This window comes from Pteropus vampyrus, unplaced genomic scaffold (assembly GCF_000151845.1).
Source record: "Pteropus vampyrus isolate Shadow unplaced genomic scaffold, Pvam_2.0 Scaffold95, whole genome shotgun sequence".
NCBI classification, from domain to species: Eukaryota; Metazoa; Chordata; class Mammalia; order Chiroptera; family Pteropodidae; genus Pteropus; species Pteropus vampyrus.
Window position 1 is genome coordinate 2,123,879 of NW_011888876.1, and position 18,315 is coordinate 2,142,193.

General features: G+C 51.0%; 2 protein-coding genes across 12 annotated transcripts in view; both read right to left on the reverse strand.

Annotated features, from left to right (window-relative positions):
• ZNF79 (zinc finger protein 79) overlaps positions 1-5,253 on the reverse strand; it is a 13,789-nt gene extending 8,536 nt beyond the window's left edge. The window contains exons 1-3 of one of the 10 annotated variants that reach the window (XM_023533043.1): positions 4,564-5,252; positions 772-818; positions 432-520 (exon numbers count right to left, since the gene is read on the reverse strand). In XM_023533043.1, coding sequence (XP_023388811.1) covers positions 432-464 — 33 coding nt within the window. In that variant the 5' untranslated portion in view covers positions 465-520; positions 772-818; positions 4,564-5,252. Of the gene's footprint in view, positions 1-431; positions 2,375-4,062 lie in introns of those variants that run through there. The other 9 variants (XM_011364263.2, XM_011364262.2, XM_011364267.2 and 6 more) reach the window with 9 other exon arrangements.
• Positions 5,254-10,371: 5,118 nt separating this feature from the next.
• On the reverse strand, positions 10,372-18,309 carry SLC2A8 (solute carrier family 2 member 8). 2 transcript variants are annotated; one of them, XM_023533054.1, is made up of 8 exons: positions 18,047-18,309; positions 16,555-16,654; positions 15,000-15,199; positions 14,164-14,307; positions 13,956-14,064; positions 13,097-13,270; positions 12,478-12,623; positions 10,372-10,990 (listed from the first exon to the last, which is right to left on the reverse strand). In XM_023533054.1, the coding sequence occupies exons 1-8, from the start codon at positions 18,107-18,109 to the stop codon at positions 10,646-10,648; spliced, it is 1,281 nt and encodes a 426-aa protein (XP_023388822.1). In that variant the 5' UTR covers positions 18,110-18,309; the 3' UTR covers positions 10,372-10,645. The 2 variants fall into 2 exon arrangements, with proteins under 2 accessions (XP_023388822.1, XP_023388821.1); XM_023533053.1 differs by having other exon boundaries at positions 10,372-10,945; positions 18,047-18,248.
• Between the last annotated feature and the right edge of the window lie 6 nt (positions 18,310-18,315).

An 18,315-nucleotide genomic window follows, 5' to 3' on the forward strand; every position in this document is an offset into this window, starting at 1 on the left:
TTTTAAGTATAAGGAAAACAAACAAAAAAACTAATAAAAAGTTGTCAATAAAGAGTAGAACTGATGAGGAAATTTAAGAGTAGACTTTCTAAAAATGACAACAGACCAATACCTAGTCTAGTCAAAAAAGTAGGCAGGGGAAGAAGACAGCTTCTACCCGCAGGATTATACAACGGAATATATCAGAAATTCTGTAGAACATGCTAAATGAAATGGGGGAAATTTTAATCAAATTCTACAATGTGGAAAAGGTTATAAAGCAGGACAAACCCATTTTGGGGAAAATATGTCTGAACATAAACCAATTTTAAGGGGAGGGGTGCATGTTTTCTGTATTCAGGTTTTCTACAATGAATATGAATTCCTTTTGTAATTAAGGAGAAAAAAACCCTTAATAAGAGGCTGCCTCTCAGAGTAAATTTCCAACTCACATGGGGCCCAGCTGGAAGGAGACCAGCCACCATTCCTTCCTCTCCTGCACTTTCCTCTTGGGCAAGGGTAGTGTGCAGAGAAGGTGGTTCTGGAGAAAGAGAAAGACAGAATGAGGCATAAAAGTTTACAGCTCACCAACTGGAAGGTCTCACATTCTCACTCTGAGGAGGGGGTTCAAAGGTCATTGAAGGTTCCAGGGCACTGGGGCTGAATTTGCAGACCCGCATTAGGATGTAAATTTTCCCATTTTTCCTACCTTAGAAATCCCATCGATTTAGTCAGACATAGGGAGGTTTTAGAGTACAACAAACTCTCAAGTATCCCAAATCCACCACTTACCTGCAGTGTGCAAATCACGTAACCTCTCTAAGTCTCATTTTTCTCATCTGTAAAATGGGGATAATAATCCCTTGTAAAGTTGTTGCTGTGAAGATTAAAGGAAAATGCAAATAAAGCAATTGGCACAATGCCTAGCATGTAAGTATACAGTTTACAAATATCGCCTATTCTTTGGATAAAGTGTCTCCGTGAATTTAAGACATTTGCCTAATTAAAAGAAGGGGTCATGACCAAGTGGAATTCAACCCAGGAACACAGGTTCGTTCAGTGTATGATCTACATAAGACACCATATTAATACAAAGGAAAAAATTCCACATGGTCATCTCAAACACCAAAAAGGCCGTTTTACAAAATCTGACACTTTCATGATAAAATACATTCTGCAAACTAAGAACACAAGGGAACCGCCTTCACCTGAGAAGGCATCTGTCAAAATCCCAGAGCTAACATCACACTTGATGGCGAAAGCCCAATGCTGTCCCAAGGTCTGAAACAATGTCTGCTCCTGCCACTCCTATTCACTATTGCACTGGATGGTCTAGCCAGGGAAATTAGGCAAGACAAAAGAAAAAAGGCATCCAGATCGGAAAGGAAGAACTAAAACTATCTCCTTGTGACATGATTTTGTATATAGAAAATCTTAAGGAATCCACAAAACTCATGGATAAACAAGGTCACAAAAAAACTCACAGATAAACAAGATACAATATGAACACAATAAACAGACAACCCACTTAAAAATGGGCAAAAGATTTGAATACACATTTCTCCAGATGTATTTCTATATACTAGCAATGAACAAGTGAAAAGTGAAAATAAAAAAATTCCATTTACAAGAGCATTAAAGAATAAAATATCTAGGAAAAAATAAAATGCAAGACATGCACATTAAAAACTACCAATGTTTTGAGTCAATGCAATCCCTATCAAACCCAGATGACTCTTTTACAGAAATTGATAAACTGATCTTAAAATTCATATGGAAATGCAAGGGACCCAGAATTTATTTGATGTTTACAGTTACAGTCCCACGATCTGGAAAAAGAAGGAATTGAAGGACTCGTTCACAATATCAAAACTTTCTACAAAACAGTAATTAAAATATTGTGATACTGGTAAAAAGATAGACATAGATCAATGGAAGAGAACTGAAAATAAACATTTATGGACAACTGAATTTTCAACAAGAGTGCCAAGAAATAAAATGGGGTAAGAATAGCCTTTTCAAAAAATAGTGCCGGGACAACTGTGTATCCCCATAAAAAATAATGAAGTTATTAGACTCCTACCTTGCACCACTAATAAAAATTAACTCAAAATGGATCAAAGACCTAATGTAAAAGCTAAAACTCCTAGGAGAAAATATAAGTATAAATCTTTATGACGTCTAATTGGTAATAGTTTCTTAGCTATGGCACCAAAAGCACAAGTAACAAAAGAAAAAATAAATTGAATTTCATCAAAATTAAAAACTTTGTGCTTCAAAGGATACAAGAAAGTGAAAAGATAACCACAGAATGGAAAAAAAATTTCTCCAAATCATTTATCTTCTAAGGGCCCAGTATCCAGAATATATAAATATATTACAATTCAGTAAAAAGACAACCTACTTTCAAAATGGGCAAAGCATCTGAATAGCTATTTCTCCAAGCAAGATATGCAAATAGACAAGAAGTTCATGAAAAGATGCTCATCATAAATCACTGGAGAAATGCATATCAAATGATAATGAGATATCACTTCACACACACTAGATGGCTAAAATAAGATGGAAAACAGTGCTGATGATGTAGGGTAATTGGAACATTTGATGCTACTGGGAATGTAAAATGGTGCAGCCATTGTGGAAACATTTGGCAGTTCCTAAAAAAAAGTCAGCCGTTTGACAGCAATTCCTCTCCTAGGTATAGACCCAAGAGATATGAAAACATCCACACAAAAACTTGTGCACTCATGTTCACAGCATTATTCATAATAACCAAAACTGGAAACCACTCAAATGTCCATCAACTGAAGAGATAAAATGTGGTATATCCATATAATGGAATATTACTCAGCCATAATGAGGTACCAGGTACATTCATTCATGTTATAACACAGATGAAACTTGAAACTATGCTAATTGAAAGAAGTTGGATATATGTTGTATGATTCTATTTTTATGAAATGTCCAGAATACGCAAATCCATAGGGACAGAAAGATTAGTGGTTGCCAGGGACTAGGGGGAAGGGGGAATAGGGAGTGGTTAATGGGTATGGGTTTCTTTTTGAGGTGAAGAAAATGTAGAATTAAATAGCAGTGACAGTTGTACAACTTTGCAAATATACTAAAACCCACTGAATTTTATACTTTAAAAGTGATTATTGGTCTAATATATGGTGATAGAAGATTTGACTCTGGGTAGTCAACAATGCAATATTGAATTGTACGCTTGAAACTTATATAATTTTATCAACCAGTGTCACCCCAATAAATTAAAAAAAATGATTATAGCATGTGAATTATGCCTCAATTAAAAAAAATAGAGGTGGTACAGTCCTCAGAAACAGAAGTAATAGGTCTGGATACTGGTCTTGGTACAGACCGTATGTTACTGAGCTGTCCCTAACTCCACTCTGTCCTTCCTTTTTAGTAGTATAGAGAGGACAAAACCTGCTTGCGTCTCAGGTCTCTGGGGAAGGCAACATGAAATGCTAGTTGTCAAATCTGACTTTGAAGGTACCCCCTGATCTAAGGGAGGATGACACGAGCCTTGGCAGTTTAGATTAAATGCACATTTGTTCTGTAAGGCATTCAAGATGCTTTCAATACGTTTTATTTGATGTTTACAGTTCCTAGAGGTAGACGAGGTACTTAATGTTATTTTACCCTTCCCTCCATGAAGAAACAGGTTAAGAGACCTGGCAACTATCCCACAACTTAAACGGCTCCTAAACACAACTTCACAATCCAACTGGGTTCGACCCGCCCTCAGTCGTGGGAGGAGCCAATAGGCTCCTGTTTAGAGCATCCTTGGCTGCTTCAAGAGCTGAAAGATCAGAAGCAATAGAGGAGACCCTAAGTACGTCCCATGTTCCTTCCACTTCTCTCAAAGATGCTATTGGTCCACCAAGCAGGTCGGGGTAAAAGGGTTGGATACTCAGGTTATCCAGTCCTGAGCGCCTCAAACATTTTTGACCCCAAAATTCTTCATTCAAAGGATCGTTCCCAAGTGGAAAGGGTAACCGCAGAGTTCTGGTCTGTATTAGTGAGCAAGCTGGAACAAACCGTTCCCTCCACACTTCTCACCTTCCCCCAGCATTTGGGTCTCACCACGCGCCACCGCCTCCCAGCAGGTCTCTGGGTGTCCGCGTCGCTTCACTGTAGCCCCAGCCCCGCCCTGCAGGCCTGCTCCAAACTGCTGGACTCTTCTCTCCGAGGCTGGGTCTGAGCCTGCGGTGCTGGGCCCTGGGCGCCCTGATGGGGCCTGTCCAGCGGGTCTTTCACTGTCTCCCCAGCCGCATAGCCAGGTCTGGGCTAGGGAGCCCGAGGCGCAAACAACGACTGGGTCTCAAGCAAAACGGCGCGTGTAGAAACAGCCGCCGGCTACCGGCGCGAGCTCCAACTGCCGTTGCAGGTACTGCCAAACGCCAGGTCCTGCTCTCGCGCCAAAGGGGGCGCGCCGGAATCGCGCCACTTCCGGTCATGCGCACATGCCTCCCCCGGACTCCGTTCTCCAGAAATCCCTGGGCGCCCTATCCCGGCCAAAGCTTTTTTTCTCTCTTTGTGCTGGTTTTGTGGCCGGCGCACCGTCGTGGACCGTGCTTCCCATAGAGGCTTCCGCCAGTTCTTGCTCCGAGGCTCTGTTTCCCATCATGCTTTTAGCCCATACTTTTCAGTTCTACGGGAACCCTACGGCTGGGCCCTCAGAGGGAAAGCTCCTTGGGCCCGAAAGGTCCTGGGAGTGGCAGTTTTAGGGCAGGCGCAGCTCTACAAGATCTACACTAGTGCTGGGCGCCTGGTATTTTTTCAGTGGTCCATAGTTTTCAGAACCGCGGATGGTCGGGGTTCTCGCCTTCCTGGACTTTCAGGTCAGACCCAAACCAGCCACCTCCGAGGTTCTCTTGAGCCCTTCTAAATTTAGGAAGAATAAAGAAAACGAGGGCCCCTGAGTGTGAACAGGGCAGCCACTGTTGTGGCGGGAATGATTCTGAGACCCACAGAGCCAATCGAGATTAATTATGAGCCTTTACTAGCAGGCCGGCGACTCTACCACGCAGGGTTAGAGGAGATCAGCCCCGAGCTTCCCGAGCAGGCTGCTTATAAGGTTTTTTTACTACATCTTTGAATGAACAGATGATAAGAAGCAGAAGTTAGTCGTTAACTCTTTGTACACAGATAAATGTATTCAGGGGAACTCCCAGCAAACAGGGCCTAATAGACAGTTTTATTACCTTTGCCTTGGAATGTTGCGCTTCCCCCTGGGGCTGGCGCCCGGGGATATCACCTCCCTGCAATTGAGTTACTGCTCTCCCTAGGAGATGTTTTCTGGAGATACCTCCTCCCTGAAACTGGAGAATTTCCACCTTTACACCACAAGCTGGTGGTCTGGCACTCTATTTAAAATAAAGTATAAAATCTTATCAGCAGGAGGGAACTTCAGTAATTTCATGGGCAGGAACACACTTTAATCGTGTTTGATTAGCACTGTTGTGAGAGGAGATTCCTGAGTATTCTGTCCCATGGAGTCTGTGCCAGGGGATACTTTAGTGGGCTCCCGTAGATCATTGATGAAATGTCCCTTGAAGCCTGTTGAAATTCTTCACTACCTAAGAAATTTTCTGACGGCTTACTCAGTTTTAGAGGCATTTTGACGTTAAGAAGATGGAATGCGTTACCTGGGAAGCAGAAATGAGTTTTGGGGTCCTAAGGCTTTTTCGTTTTGTACTGTCTATCCCTTTTGGTTATAGCTGGTCGCGTTTTTGCCAATATGATTCTCTTAACTTTGTGGATCCCCCAAGAATCTGATAATGATGAACTAGAAATTTAAGCAAACATAATCAGTTGGGAGGGTCTATGGGAGGAGCTAGGGCTTATGGAAGTTCTTGGGCTCTACATAATCACAAGAACCATACAGGAAGAACTCTTAAACATTTTAATAAAGCTCTATGGTTCTAACTTGCCCTTCCATTAACTTCCTTTTCCTTTTTATAAATACCCGTCCGTCTTGGTGCACAGGCCAGAGTGTGCACGTGGCTTGCCATGTTTGCATGTTCTGGGTTGCAATCTTTTCTTTTTCCCGAATAAATCCTTTTGGTGATGAAACACCTAGTTGATATTTTCCACTTGACAGATCTTACTGGAATTCACTGTATTAAGTGAGCGACATCCATAGATCCCTTTGAGATAAGCCCTTCTCTACCTTGAGCTGCTGCAATTTTGGACTTACAACTTTGGAGGTCAGAAGTCTGAGATAGGTCTCGTTAGGTTAAAATCAAGGCATTGGTTGGGTTACATTCTTTGTAAAGGCTCTAGGTGACCTTTTCCAGCTTCCAGAGGCTACCTGAATTCCTTGACTTGTGGCTCCTTCCAGCTGGTGCGGTTTCACCGGCACCCTCAGGCCCAACGGTTGCTAACCCCATACTGGCCACTAGGCAGTAGCAGAGGGCTTCCTGCCTTAGCATTGCGATCCCAACCATGGCCACTGGGAGGTAGCAGAGTGCTTCAAGGGTCAACTGATGCACTTCCGCCTGTGGCCACTGAGTGGCGCCAAGGCAGTTTTTGCTTCAGGGTAGCAGAAGCCAGGATTCTCCTGGAAGTTGTTCTCAGGGTGCGCGGTAGGAGATGGAGTGGGTATTGGTGGGCAGTGCAGATGTCTACCCAGTTATCCAGTATAAAGACCAGTCTTTTGTGGGCTGGGTAAAGCACAACTTCTGTTGCACTTGCCTTCTGGGGATGTTCTATCCTGCCCCTCTTCTCCATGGTCCTGGGCTGGGCTCCTGGGGCAGATCAGGACTGTCAGCTGGGGCTGGCTCTTGTCCCTGAAGCAACTTGTGCTCTGATGGGAAGGCCCCAAAGGAGCATAAGGGGACCTCTGAAGAGCACGTGTATCCAGTCCTTGGTACCTATAAGTGGGCGCTAGTAGCAATCGGAAGGTGATATGGGTAGGAGCAGGGTAGAAAGTAGCCTATTAAAAGAAAAATGTGTAAAGATTTCAAATGTCCCTTTACGTGGCACCAGCCTTGCATGCAGCTCCCCTCCCCACCACAGCTTCACCACCAGCTAACATCAGCTGAATGCTTGTTCTGTGACGGCCTCAGTTCTAAGTGCTTTACATAATCATCTTTCAACCTCACAACAATCCTATGCGAGAGAGAGCATCATTGTGCCCATTTACAGATGAATAAACTGAGGCTTAGAGCAGTTAAGTGACTTGCCCAGGCCACATAGACAGTACTACAACCAGAATGTGTACGACCAAGTAGTACAACCAGAGAAATACAAGCAAGTCCACTGGCTCTTACCCACCGTGCTGCCATGGCTCTTGGCCCCTGGAAAGGAGCCAAGCTGGGATCGAAGCCATGGCGGTGTTTTCTGTGCCCACATCTCCCTTGCAGCCGGGGATGCGGGTGACCCAGCCGCCTGCCTTCCCTCTGGTCCTTTACCAGCCCCCATCACAGAGGCTGAGCATAGCCTGCTTGAAGCTCTGTGTCAAGAAGTTACTAAGAGTGGGTAGCCTGTCGCATTGAGTTAAATGTGGACGTGAGTAGCACAGGCGCTAAGGCTGTCCCAGACCTAGACACCTGACGTGTGCTCGAACCTGTCTGAGTCCTGCTCCCTGGTCTTGGGTGCCGACCCACTGAGAAGACACTCTGAGGCAGTGGGGAGTAGGCCCCCCGGACATGGCCAGTGTACTTCCTCTGGGTTGCAGTCTAACGGGACGGAGAAATCGCTTTGGTAATGCACAGCTCCTCTGACTGGCCGTTACGCCTGTAAGGTTTTAGCCTCAGAAACTCCTGGTCGCCTACGCACAGGCCCAGCTCTGGTTCTCTCTCTCCCCGACTCTGGCTTCTCTTCCACCTCCATCGTCTTCCTTACCACCTTTACCTCTGCATCGGTCTCTAGGGCTGACATAAGAAATACCACAGACCGAGCGGCCCAAACGGCAGGAAGTTCTTTCCTCAGTTGGGAGCAGGAAGGCTGGGCGTCCAAGAGCAAGGTGTGGGTGGGGTTGGTTTCCTCGGGGCCTCGCTGCTTGGCTTGTAAGTGGCCGTCTTCTCCCTGTCTTCGCACGGTCTCCCCCTGTGTGCGTCTGTGTCCTAATCTCCTTTTTTTATGAGGACACCAGTCACATTGGATCGGGACCCACCCTCTTATCCTCATTTTACCTTCATTCCCTCTTCAAAGGCCCTATCTCTGAATATAGTCACATTCTAAGGCACTGGGATTTAGGACTTCGGCTTATGAATATTAGGGGGACAAAATGTCCATAACCAGCTCCATCTTTCTCTCCACTTCTCTCTTCTCTCTCTAAATTTACATCTATGTAATAGCAGAATTGTCAATATGCAGAAAACCGGAAACAATCTGAATATGAAACAATGTGAGGTTGATTTAAATTTCGATACATTTATATAATAATCTTAAATTCAGCAACTCTTTGAGCACCTACTCTTTGATACACACCACGACTCCAATGGCAAACACTACATCATCATTAAAAGAGTGAAGAAAGTTTACGCTTCAAGCTGGTGGACTGAGCTTACACCTTTACCTCATCTCCACCTCCAGATCCCATGAAATGACAGTGAAGATGCGTCAAAGGGGACAAATCCTTGATGGGACTGAGAACAGGTTGGGAGGCGTGCACCGGCTCCCACAATTAAAACCTCTTTCTTCATGCCTGAATGTGGACAGCCAAAGCTCACCAGATATTTGTGATAAACCAGCAACACAAAAGAGAAAGACCGAGACAAACAACCTCATCAATGATTCCGGAGGAATCAGAGAACGAGCACAACTTTCAAGAAATGTGTAAATAGTATTATTTATAATAGTGAATCCGAAGCGTTGTTGATGGTGTGGCAGGCGACGGTCTCTCGTACACCGCTGGTGGGAACGCGGTACATCCGCTCCGGAAAACAGTTGGGCAGGATCTTAAAGTAATTAGACATAAACTTATCACGTGACCCAGCAGTTCTACTCCACGCAAAACTTGTATGCAAATGTGTGTATCAGCTTTACTCACAACTGCCAAAAGCTGGAACCAGCCTGAGTGTCCAGTGGAATAAAATTTACCAGTACAAAGAAATGAGCTACCATGCGACAACATGGGTGTCTAAACAGCACCCTGCTGAGTTAAAGAAGCCAGACTCAAAAGACTGTAAACTATGTGATTCCATTTTTACGAAAATCTAGAAAAAGCAAAGGTATAGGGACGTAGTATAGGGATGCTCCTCCTTCGTGCATGGCAGGGCCATCGCTGTTGGGAGGTGGTCAACCACCAAGGGACATGAGGGAACATTTTAGGGTGATGAAAATGACTTCTATGCTGATTGCAGTGGTGGATTCACAGCTGTGTATATCTAACCTGAGTCACCGAACTCTATGCTTACAATTGCTGAATTTTATGGTATATAAATATGCCTCAATAAAACTCATTTTTAAAGTGAAATATGACTCTTCAGAAAAATCCAAAACAGTATTCTCCTACCTTCCCCCTCCCAAAAAAAAAATTATAGGATGCTGTGGAAAAGGAAAGGGGACTAAGAATGAGTTTAAAATGAGTCAAAACAGCAACGAAAAGCAAACTGGGTGGTTGATTACGCAGAATCAGACAAAGCAGACCTCGGAACAAAGACTATGACAAGGGATAAAGAAGGCCATTTCATAATGATAAAGGATGAAATTCTCGGGAGAATGTAACAATCCAAAATGTGCACACACCTGATCACCGAGCTCCGTGGCACAGGAAGCGAAACCCCACAGGGCTGCGAGGAGAAACGGCCACGTTTGCAGGTGATTTCACCACCTCTCTCAGTAACGACAGAATGAGTAGACGGAAAATCAGTGAGGACGGAGGAGCCCTGAACCCCTCTATTAAACAACACGACCCAGTTGACATTTGTAGAATGCTCTGCCCAACATTACGATGTGGTTCTCAGCCCAATCAATGGACCACTATGCGGGCACTTGTGGGAGCGTGGGGCGTCATCAGCACGGACGGTGTGCCTGCATCTGGACTTCCCTTCTGGAAGGCCCCAAGGACTTTGGACTTTGCTAAACCTGACAGCTGTCCTGTGTATTAGCACATTCTACTGAAATCAGAGCAGCTGCTGCGGGATCGTCCAGAAACAGCCTGAGGTCTTGCTCGCCCCACCGCTCCGCTGGGCCACGCTGCACCTCCACTGCCCCGCCCCCCGGCCTCGTTACAAAGCTTAACAGGAGGTGCCGAGGTGGGTGCCCGCTGTGGGTGCCTGCTGGGGCCGCCCAGCCTGGGACATAAGCAAAGCTGGTAATGGGACGGGAAGTAAATCCACAGATGTGCTTGGCCAGGCCCAGTAGTAGAAGGGACAGGAAAATGCCCTTCGCAAGTGTGGCTCACAGAGAGGCCATGCCTGGTTTTCTCAGTCAGATCTTTATTTGGCAAACAAAGTTCCTTCCTGATAATGCGGCCACGTGAGGGGAAACCGTGGGCCATAACTCAGCTTCCAAAAGCACCTCCTCCAGAAATCGAGGCGTCCAGAGTCACTCTCCTCCACTGTCACTTCTGCGTCATGGCGGAGATGGCATGTGGAGGACTGGCCACAGGGCAGCAAAGACAGACACTCCGAGGTGTTCCCTCCTCCTGTCTCAGAGCAGCGACAGGAACTGGACCCGGGGGCTGGGAACCTTATGCCGCAGCTCGAGGGGCTGTGGAGAGCTGGGCAGGAAAGAGGAACCCCGCAGGACAAGGCTCCGAGGGGCTGCGGTCCTGGATCCCAGGTCCCTGGGGTGAGCAGGGGCTCCGGGCTCCGGCTGAGACCCTGCTCGAAGTCACAGGCAGGCTCTGTCCCCTCTGAAGCCCCAGCAGGCCCTGTGGGAGGGGCAGCCGCTCCAGGGAAGGGACTGTCATCGCCCCTCGAAATGCGCTGTGATTTGCTCCAAAGTCTTTCCTTTGGTTTCGGGGACACAGCACAAAGTGAAAAGGACACTGAGGATGCAGAAGGCGGAAGCGAGCCAGAAGGCGCCGTAGGGCCTGAGCACCTCCTGCGGAGAGAGGGAAAGGCTGCGAGTGGACGTGGCAGACGGGCAGGAGCGTGGGCAGGAGCCGAGGCCCCGGTGCACCCTGCCCAGGCTCAGGGCAGCGGAGCGGCTGGCACGGCCATCGCTACCCAGGGTGTGGACATGTGACTTGGCAACGGGCCCACTGTGAGGAAGTGACCGCCTCCAGGTCAGAGACCTACTATCAAGTGACAGTCCCCGGGGTCTGACTCCAGAGCCCACAGACCTGCTTCTACACTTAGCTTTGGCCCTGCCCCTTGGGGGCCCCGCCCCCAGAGGAGTCTCTGGGCATGGCTGAGCTTACAGCAGGTTGAGATGGGGCAGTGTGAGCACACAGGGACACCCAGGGCCACTGGCATCGACAGAAGGGGGAGCCGTTCCCTTCGGTCAGAGCCTGTCCACCCTCCCAGCACAGCCTGTGACCACAGGCCCCTCCCTTCTCAGCTCCTCTTCCTCTGGGAAGCTGCTGGCCCCTCCCCTCCTCCTTGAAGCCCTTCTCTTGGCCTTTGGTACACTCGACACTCCTGGGTCACTGTTAGGTCCCTTGCCGCCTCCTCCCTCCTTTGCTGTTGGTCCCCCGCCAAGCCCCCAGAAGTACTTTCCACCTCCAGGCCTCTCCCTGGCCTCTCCCTGCTGTGCTTCCTGGGGCAGCCCTGCCTGAGTGTGCCCAGGCCCTGGACGGCTTCCAGGCCAGCCCTGGGCGTCCACCCCTCTCGTGATCTGCCTCCTCTTGCTCCAGCCCAGCCTCCTGGTGGTTCATTCTCCCACCACTGTCCCCCGCCATCCCAGACCTTGTCCTAAAGGGGGCCCTGTCCATCTCATTCATTGCTGTCTCTGGCGCCTTGAACAGGCTGGGATGTAGTGAATACCAGGAGACATGGGGGAATGGATGACTGAACGAAAGGCTTGTCTATCTGCTCTGGCACCATACCCCCCTGGCTGGGAAGCCTCTGGGCAGGGACCATGTCTGTGTCAGTCCACCCATGAGAAGGTGGCAAAATGTTGAACTGAACTGATGCTCCCATCAACCCTCAGGGGAAAGTACTGTCACGCTCCATTTTCAGCCAAGGAAGCCGATTCAGAGAAGGTAAGCAGCTCAGCCAAAGTCACACCACGGAAAATGGCCAAGGCCTGGCTGGAGCCCAGGCCTGCTGACCTCAAAGCCAGTTTTCCCGCACAGCCCTACTTCTGGGCCTGTGTCCCCAATGTCCCGTGGGGGAGGCCCACCCAGCTTTCCTCCACCCGGACAGCCTGAAGGCTCCCAGGTGGTCAAAGCCTGGATTCCTCACCTGCCCTGGCCCGTCTGTCTCCCCGTCACTCCTGAACGAGATGGCTGGTGGCCCAGGACGATGGGGTCTCAGCCTGCACATGAGGCCACTAATGTCTTTTGTAATGAAAGTCATTTTAAAACGTACTTCTCTGCTGACCCTGTGAGGGGGAGGTCACAGGGCCTGTACTTACCATAAGGCTGCTAAACTCTTTTGTCACCAGGAAGGCCATGAGCCAGTTGGTGAGGACGCAGACACCGGTGGCCACGCCCTTGACGTGCAAAGGGAAGATCTCAGACATGAGGAGCCAGGGGATGGGCCCCCAGCCCACAGCGAAGCCTGTGGGAGCAAGGCGGGGGTCAGGACCTGCAGGGTCTGGGCCTCTGGCCCGCAGCAGGCCCCTGGGCAGCAGCCTCACTGTGCCACCGGGCGTGGGCTGAGGGCGCCTGCATTCCAGCCTGCGCCCACCAGCGCGGCGCCCACCAGCGCGGCGCCCACCAGCTCTACGCCTTTCCACTGCGCGGTCAGGCCAGGCCCCTCGCTCCGCACACACAGGTCTTTTCTCTATAGACCGGCATAGGCGGCGGGAGCTACTTGGAGCGCTGCGGTGGGGATTAAGTGAAAGGGGCAGAGAAGGGTTTAGCTCGGTGCATGGCACGTGGTCCGAGCTACAAACGTAGAGGTGGGGACCTCTAAGGAGAGGTGAGGGCGGGAGGCCTGGACTCGCTGGGGGCCATGGGAGCCCAGCAGTGACAGGGTGTCCCCATTGGTCCCCCGACAACTCGCCCTGTCTCCCAAGGGTCCCCTCTCACCGGCAATGAAGAGGCACAAGCTGCCCACCGCCAACCAGGCCAGCCCTACACTTGCCCCGGCGGGCTCCGCAGAGATGGGCGCCAAGAGGTCCACGTGCGAGGAGTTGCTGGGGGCCTCTTCGGTCAGCTTGAAGTAGGCACCGAAGGCACTGGTGCTGAACACCATGACCACGCCTGCGGGCGGAGCGTGGTACTGGGCGGGGGCCTGGGGGATTCGGCCCCAGCCCCGGCACCTGGCACCCTGGCCCTGGCTGAAGCCTCAGTGAGGTGTGGCCACAGCCTCCGAGGGGGGGCGGTAAGCGGTATCCAGGAACCCTGACTGGGCAGCGCCCACCCAGCCTGGCCCTCAAACCTCAACAAAGTCCAGAACGCTCCGGGAAGCAGACCCTCCCTGGCCCGAGACGGGGGAGCAGCGACGGCTGCAGCAGCACTGTTTGAACGTCCTCGTCCCCCACAGCGCCACGTGCTCCTGCACCTCCACAGACCACCGCCTGCTCCTCACAATGGCCTGCCATCCCCATTTCAGAGGGGAAACTGAGGTTCAGAGAGGTAAAGTCACTCGCCCCAAAAGACCACTACTAGATCCTGAGTTGCTTCACCTCCCGGGCCCCCGATGGTGCCTCCTTTGCAGGTTCGTTGTAACAGTCAAGGCGTGGCACAGCGATGCCGCCGCTGCAGGCCTGGTCTGGAGCGAGCGCTCAGCGAGAACTCCCACTAAGTCTCTGTCTCGTTCTCAGGGATGCTTGGCCGCCTCCTTCCACAACATGGTGGCCTCGGCAAACACCCCCAGCCTGCAGTGGGGAGCCTGGCCTCGGCCACCCCACCTGCATAGGGCTGAGCCCTCACCCTCAGGCCTCACCTGACAAGGCCAGGAGCAGCCTCCGCCCAGCTCTGTCCATGATGAGAGCCGCCACAGCTGTGAACAGCACCTGGAAGATGCCCACGACGACCGAGGCCAGGCTGCTGTCCTGGGGAGATGGGCCGAGGTGGGTCAGGCAAAGACCCCGTGACTCGGCCACACCCACATGACATCTGGATGAGGCAGGACAGGGTGGAGGCCTCTTTACCTTGAACTTGGCCTCTTCAAAGATAGTCTCTGCATAGAACATGACAGCATTGATCCCTGACAGCTGCTGGAAGACCATTAGTGAAATGCCGATGATGAAGGGCTTGTAGATGCTAGGACGCCTCAGCTGGGCCAGGTGGAAGCCCTGTTCGACAGACATGGGGTGTCAGTGCTTCTCTATACCCTCTCCCAAGGGGCACCCCAGCTTCTTGGCTTAGCCCCACATGGGCCTCACGTCCATAGACAAGTCTGCATCGCTATGGCCTCCTCATTTGTAAGGTAACTAGATCCTCGCCGCCTCATGCCCCTTCCTGATTTTTGGGGGGAGCCACAAAGAGAGAGCACATGGGCAGAGAGCCGGGGTCTTGAATCCCACCAGCCTTGGGCCTGGGCTGAGCCATTCCCGGCGGCCCCACCAAATCCTCACCACCACCACAGCCAGGCACGTGCTAGGACTCATTTTACAGATGAAGAAACTAAGTCCCCACAGTGGGACAGTCCCACAGCAGGTAACTGGCAGAGACTCAACCTCCTCCTCTGCCCTACAACTCCCACTTAAAAATCTGAGTCCTCGAGTCTGTCCTGCATTTCTCTTAGACCTGGCCAGACCTTTCTCTTCTTGGGACAGTAAGATCAAGGCTCAGGCTTTCCCAGTGATCTCCAAGGCTCGGGTCCAGCCAAGGAGTGGGGCTCGAGCAGGCCTTTGCTCGCTCACGCACAGGGCAACACTGCCCCCGCTCCGTGTGTGTGCATGCACACGAGCAGCCTTGAGAACTGGCTGCAAAGGGGCACTACCTCGCCGACCCCCTCCCTCCAGTTCTGCCTCCCAGACTTCACCTGGTGCTCAGCCCCGACAGGGGGCTCTTCCCAGCCCTGCTCGGAGCCCCACAGGAACTGCACGGCGGCCATGGCTTCCTGGCGCTTGTGCTGAGTCAGTAAGAAGCGTGGGGTCTCGGGCATGCAGCACATCAGCAGCAGCATGAAGGAGGGGGGCACACAGCCCAGCACAGCCAGCCAGCGCCACTCCAGGACCCAGCCTGGATGGGGGGTGCCAGAGGTCAGAGCCAGGGTAAGCAGGCCTGGGTTTTCCTAGCCTGTCCCCTCACCAACTCTAGAGACTCAGTTTAAAGGGTGGGGACCTCACTACCTCTGTATGGCTAACCTTGTGTTACTGATATTATCGTTATTGTTGTTGAAATGTAGAGATGATGAGGGTTCAGCATTATGCTACGTCTGCTCAGTAAATGTTTACGTAGCCATTAAACGAGGCACTCGCTATGTAATGACAGGTATGACATAGCACATTTGTGTAAAAGGTCGGGGCAGGAGAACAAATATATATAGTTCTCATACATGCAGACTCTCTGGAAGGCCACCAAAAGACAGGCAAGGCTGGCTTCCTCGGAGAGTACAGGGGACAGAGAATGAGGGGGACCTTTCTCTGAATACTGGATCACAGAAATTGATCAATGAAAGTGCAGGTTATAATAAGCTGGAGATAATGCTATTGGTGTATCCAGATGTCAATGTCTATACATGGCAGGGCTTTGGCACACTACTGGGCAGCCAGATGGCTGGCAGGAGTCTGTAGAGTCAGGAAGGGAAAACCCTGAGCCTGCATATGGACCACTCTACAGACCCAGAGGGTACATGGCCCGGCCCCGCCACGTCAGGCCAGAAGCCACAGCCCCCCACGGTTCTCAGGCTATCCCTTACCAATTCTTATTTGGGGCTGGTACTTTTCACGTGTCACTAATGTAAACCCTCAACAGCCTTGGACTAGGCGGGGTTATCCCACTTAAAGACGGAAAGTGAGGCTCCCGGGGGCGGTGTGACTAGGCCAAGGTCACACAGCTAGTAAGTGGTGGAGGCCGTCCCTTAATCGGGACTGTCAGATTTGAAGCTTGTGCTCTATCTGCCCCAGTTCTGCTGAAAACACACCTGCCTCCGGAAGCTTCCTCATGTTGGCCCAGCCCTGGAAGCCACCTCCTTCATGCTGCAAATCCAGTTCTGCTATTTCTGAGGGAGAGATGCCTGGGCCCGCCAAGCTCCTGGGTTGAAGATTTTGGGGGCGTCCCACCTGTCCCTGGAATCCTCTGTCACTGCACAGTGAGGTACTGACCTAACCTGTTAGCCCTCCTGCCCCACACCCCCGGAATGGGCTTCTGCTTTGGGAAGATGAGGACGTCACCTTCTCCAGCTCTCCCTGGAACTTAGTCACAAGACCCACATAGCCCAGGATCTCAGGGAGGTAAGCTGGGAACCTGGCACCTTGGGCACTGCCTGTGTGACCTCGGGCAAGTCCCCTGACCTCTGTGAACTTCAGTTTCTATTCCTATAAAGTGGCCACGTGCCCATTAACAGGCACTGAAAGAGATAATGTGAAAACTACCTGCCAGGTAGGCTAGGAGGATGCCGGTGACAACCATCAGCTGCACACAGGAGCCGAGCAGCCCCCGCACCTCGGGGTAGGCGATTTCAGAGATATAGACCTGTTGGCATTAAGATGAGAGCCTCAATTGAGGCTACTACAGGCCCGGTGGGCCCCGAATTGCAAGTCCCAGGTCAGCAGAGCTTTCTTCATACCTCCTCGAACCCCATCAAGTGATCTGTAGCGGGTGTTTAAAGGGATTAAGGGCACATACCTGGCTGCTGTGTGGATGGGGATGGGGATGGGGATGGGTAGGTGGGAGCACAGAGCTCAAATGTTCATTGAATTGTACGAATACCCTTGATAAAATGCAGATTCTGATGCAGCAGGTCTGGGGTGGGGCCCAAGATTCTGCCTTTTTAACTAGCTCCAGGTGACACCCAGGCTGCTGGCCCATTGACCACACTTTGAGTGGTGTCCTTGGAGTGAAAGTAGGAACTCTGCCTCAGTCGATATCAGTGACTGCCACTGCTCCCTCTGGGCTCAGGGGCCAGAAAGGCCTTGCCCATGCTTCTAGGTTTTTCCATACTTTATGCCCATGACTTAGGTGTTTTTTTGCCCAATAAAAAAACCCAAAACAAAAAAATCCAACCCAGCTGCTGCCTGCTGCCCAGCAGATGCGGGTGAAATAAGTGGCAGCTGCAAAGGGACGATTAGGGAGGAACACTGAGCCATCGCTGTCAATCTCAGCCAGGCTGGGGTGTGGGTGGTTGATCATCCAAGCCCATGACCAAGTTCACTGGTCACCAAGCAATCCCAGCTGCCAGGGTCCAAGTCCTTCACAAGCCATGCCAGGGCTGTATGTGCAGTCTTTGAATCCTCACCCACCACATGAGGTTCTCACTTTACAGGGGAGGGAACTGAGGTGCAGAGAGGTGCTCTGCCCCAATAAGTGGCAGAGCTGAGATGTCTCCCAGGTGTGTACAGCTCCAAAGTCATCCTGGGCAATGCTGGGTTAGGGGCAGGCAGGCAGAAGCAGAGGAAGCAGCGGGACGGCTGGTGTGGAGCAGTGAAGGGGAGCATCAGGTCCCAGCAGCCTTTGCTCCCGGGGACAAACCAGAAAAGGATTTTCCTATTAAACTGTAGTCAGTAGTCTGAATGACAGGGAATGGGGGATGGGGGTCCAAGCCATATTGTGAGGCTTCTGCTGCCCGTTCACAGCTGCCATCTTATTTGTAGAGCAAAAGAGAGGCCAGGTTAGGTGGCACAATCCTGGGTTTGAGTAATAGCTTCACCACTGACTAGTTGTGCCTGGACAAAGGACTTAAGTTTCTGAAATTCACTTTATCTGCAAACGGGGCTAATAACCGTGGCTCCTTCGGAGGCGAGGCTCTTGCAAAAGTAAGGGAGATAAAGCAGATAAGGGGCACCCAGGAGGCCTCAGCGGGGAGAACCATGCCCCCAGGTCTATTCCTTCTCTTTGTCCCAGGGAGTGAAGCTGGGGGACACTCACCGGAGCCACTAGCGAGGCAATGCCGCAGGCTAGGCCGGTGAGGAGGCGGCCCCCGAGCAGCATCCACACGTCCTGGGCCGCAGTGATGACAGCAAAGCCGATCACGAAGGGCACGGTGCAGAGCAGGAGGCTCAGCTTGCGACCGGCGCGGTCCACCAACCAGCCGCCCAGCACGCCCCCCGCCGTGGCGCCCAGGGTCACGATGGCCTGGGGGTGACCGCCGACTGAGAAGGGGGTGCCAGGGGGTCGTGGCCCAACCTCGCCTTCCA

Coding starts and splice junctions, on each gene's coding strand:
- SLC2A8 (XM_023533054.1), bottom strand. CDS start 18,109: ATGCTGCTCGGGGGCCGCCTCCTCACCGGCCTAGCCTGCGGCATTGCC. Junction 13,271..13,955: donor GCTGCTCCTGGCCTTGTCAG/GTGAGGCCTGAG, acceptor CTCCGCCCGCAG/GCGTGGTCATGGTGTTCAGC. Junction 12,624..13,096: donor CTTGTGCCTCTTCATTGCCG/GTGAGAGGGGAC, acceptor TTGCTCCCACAG/GCTTCGCTGTGGGCTGGGGG.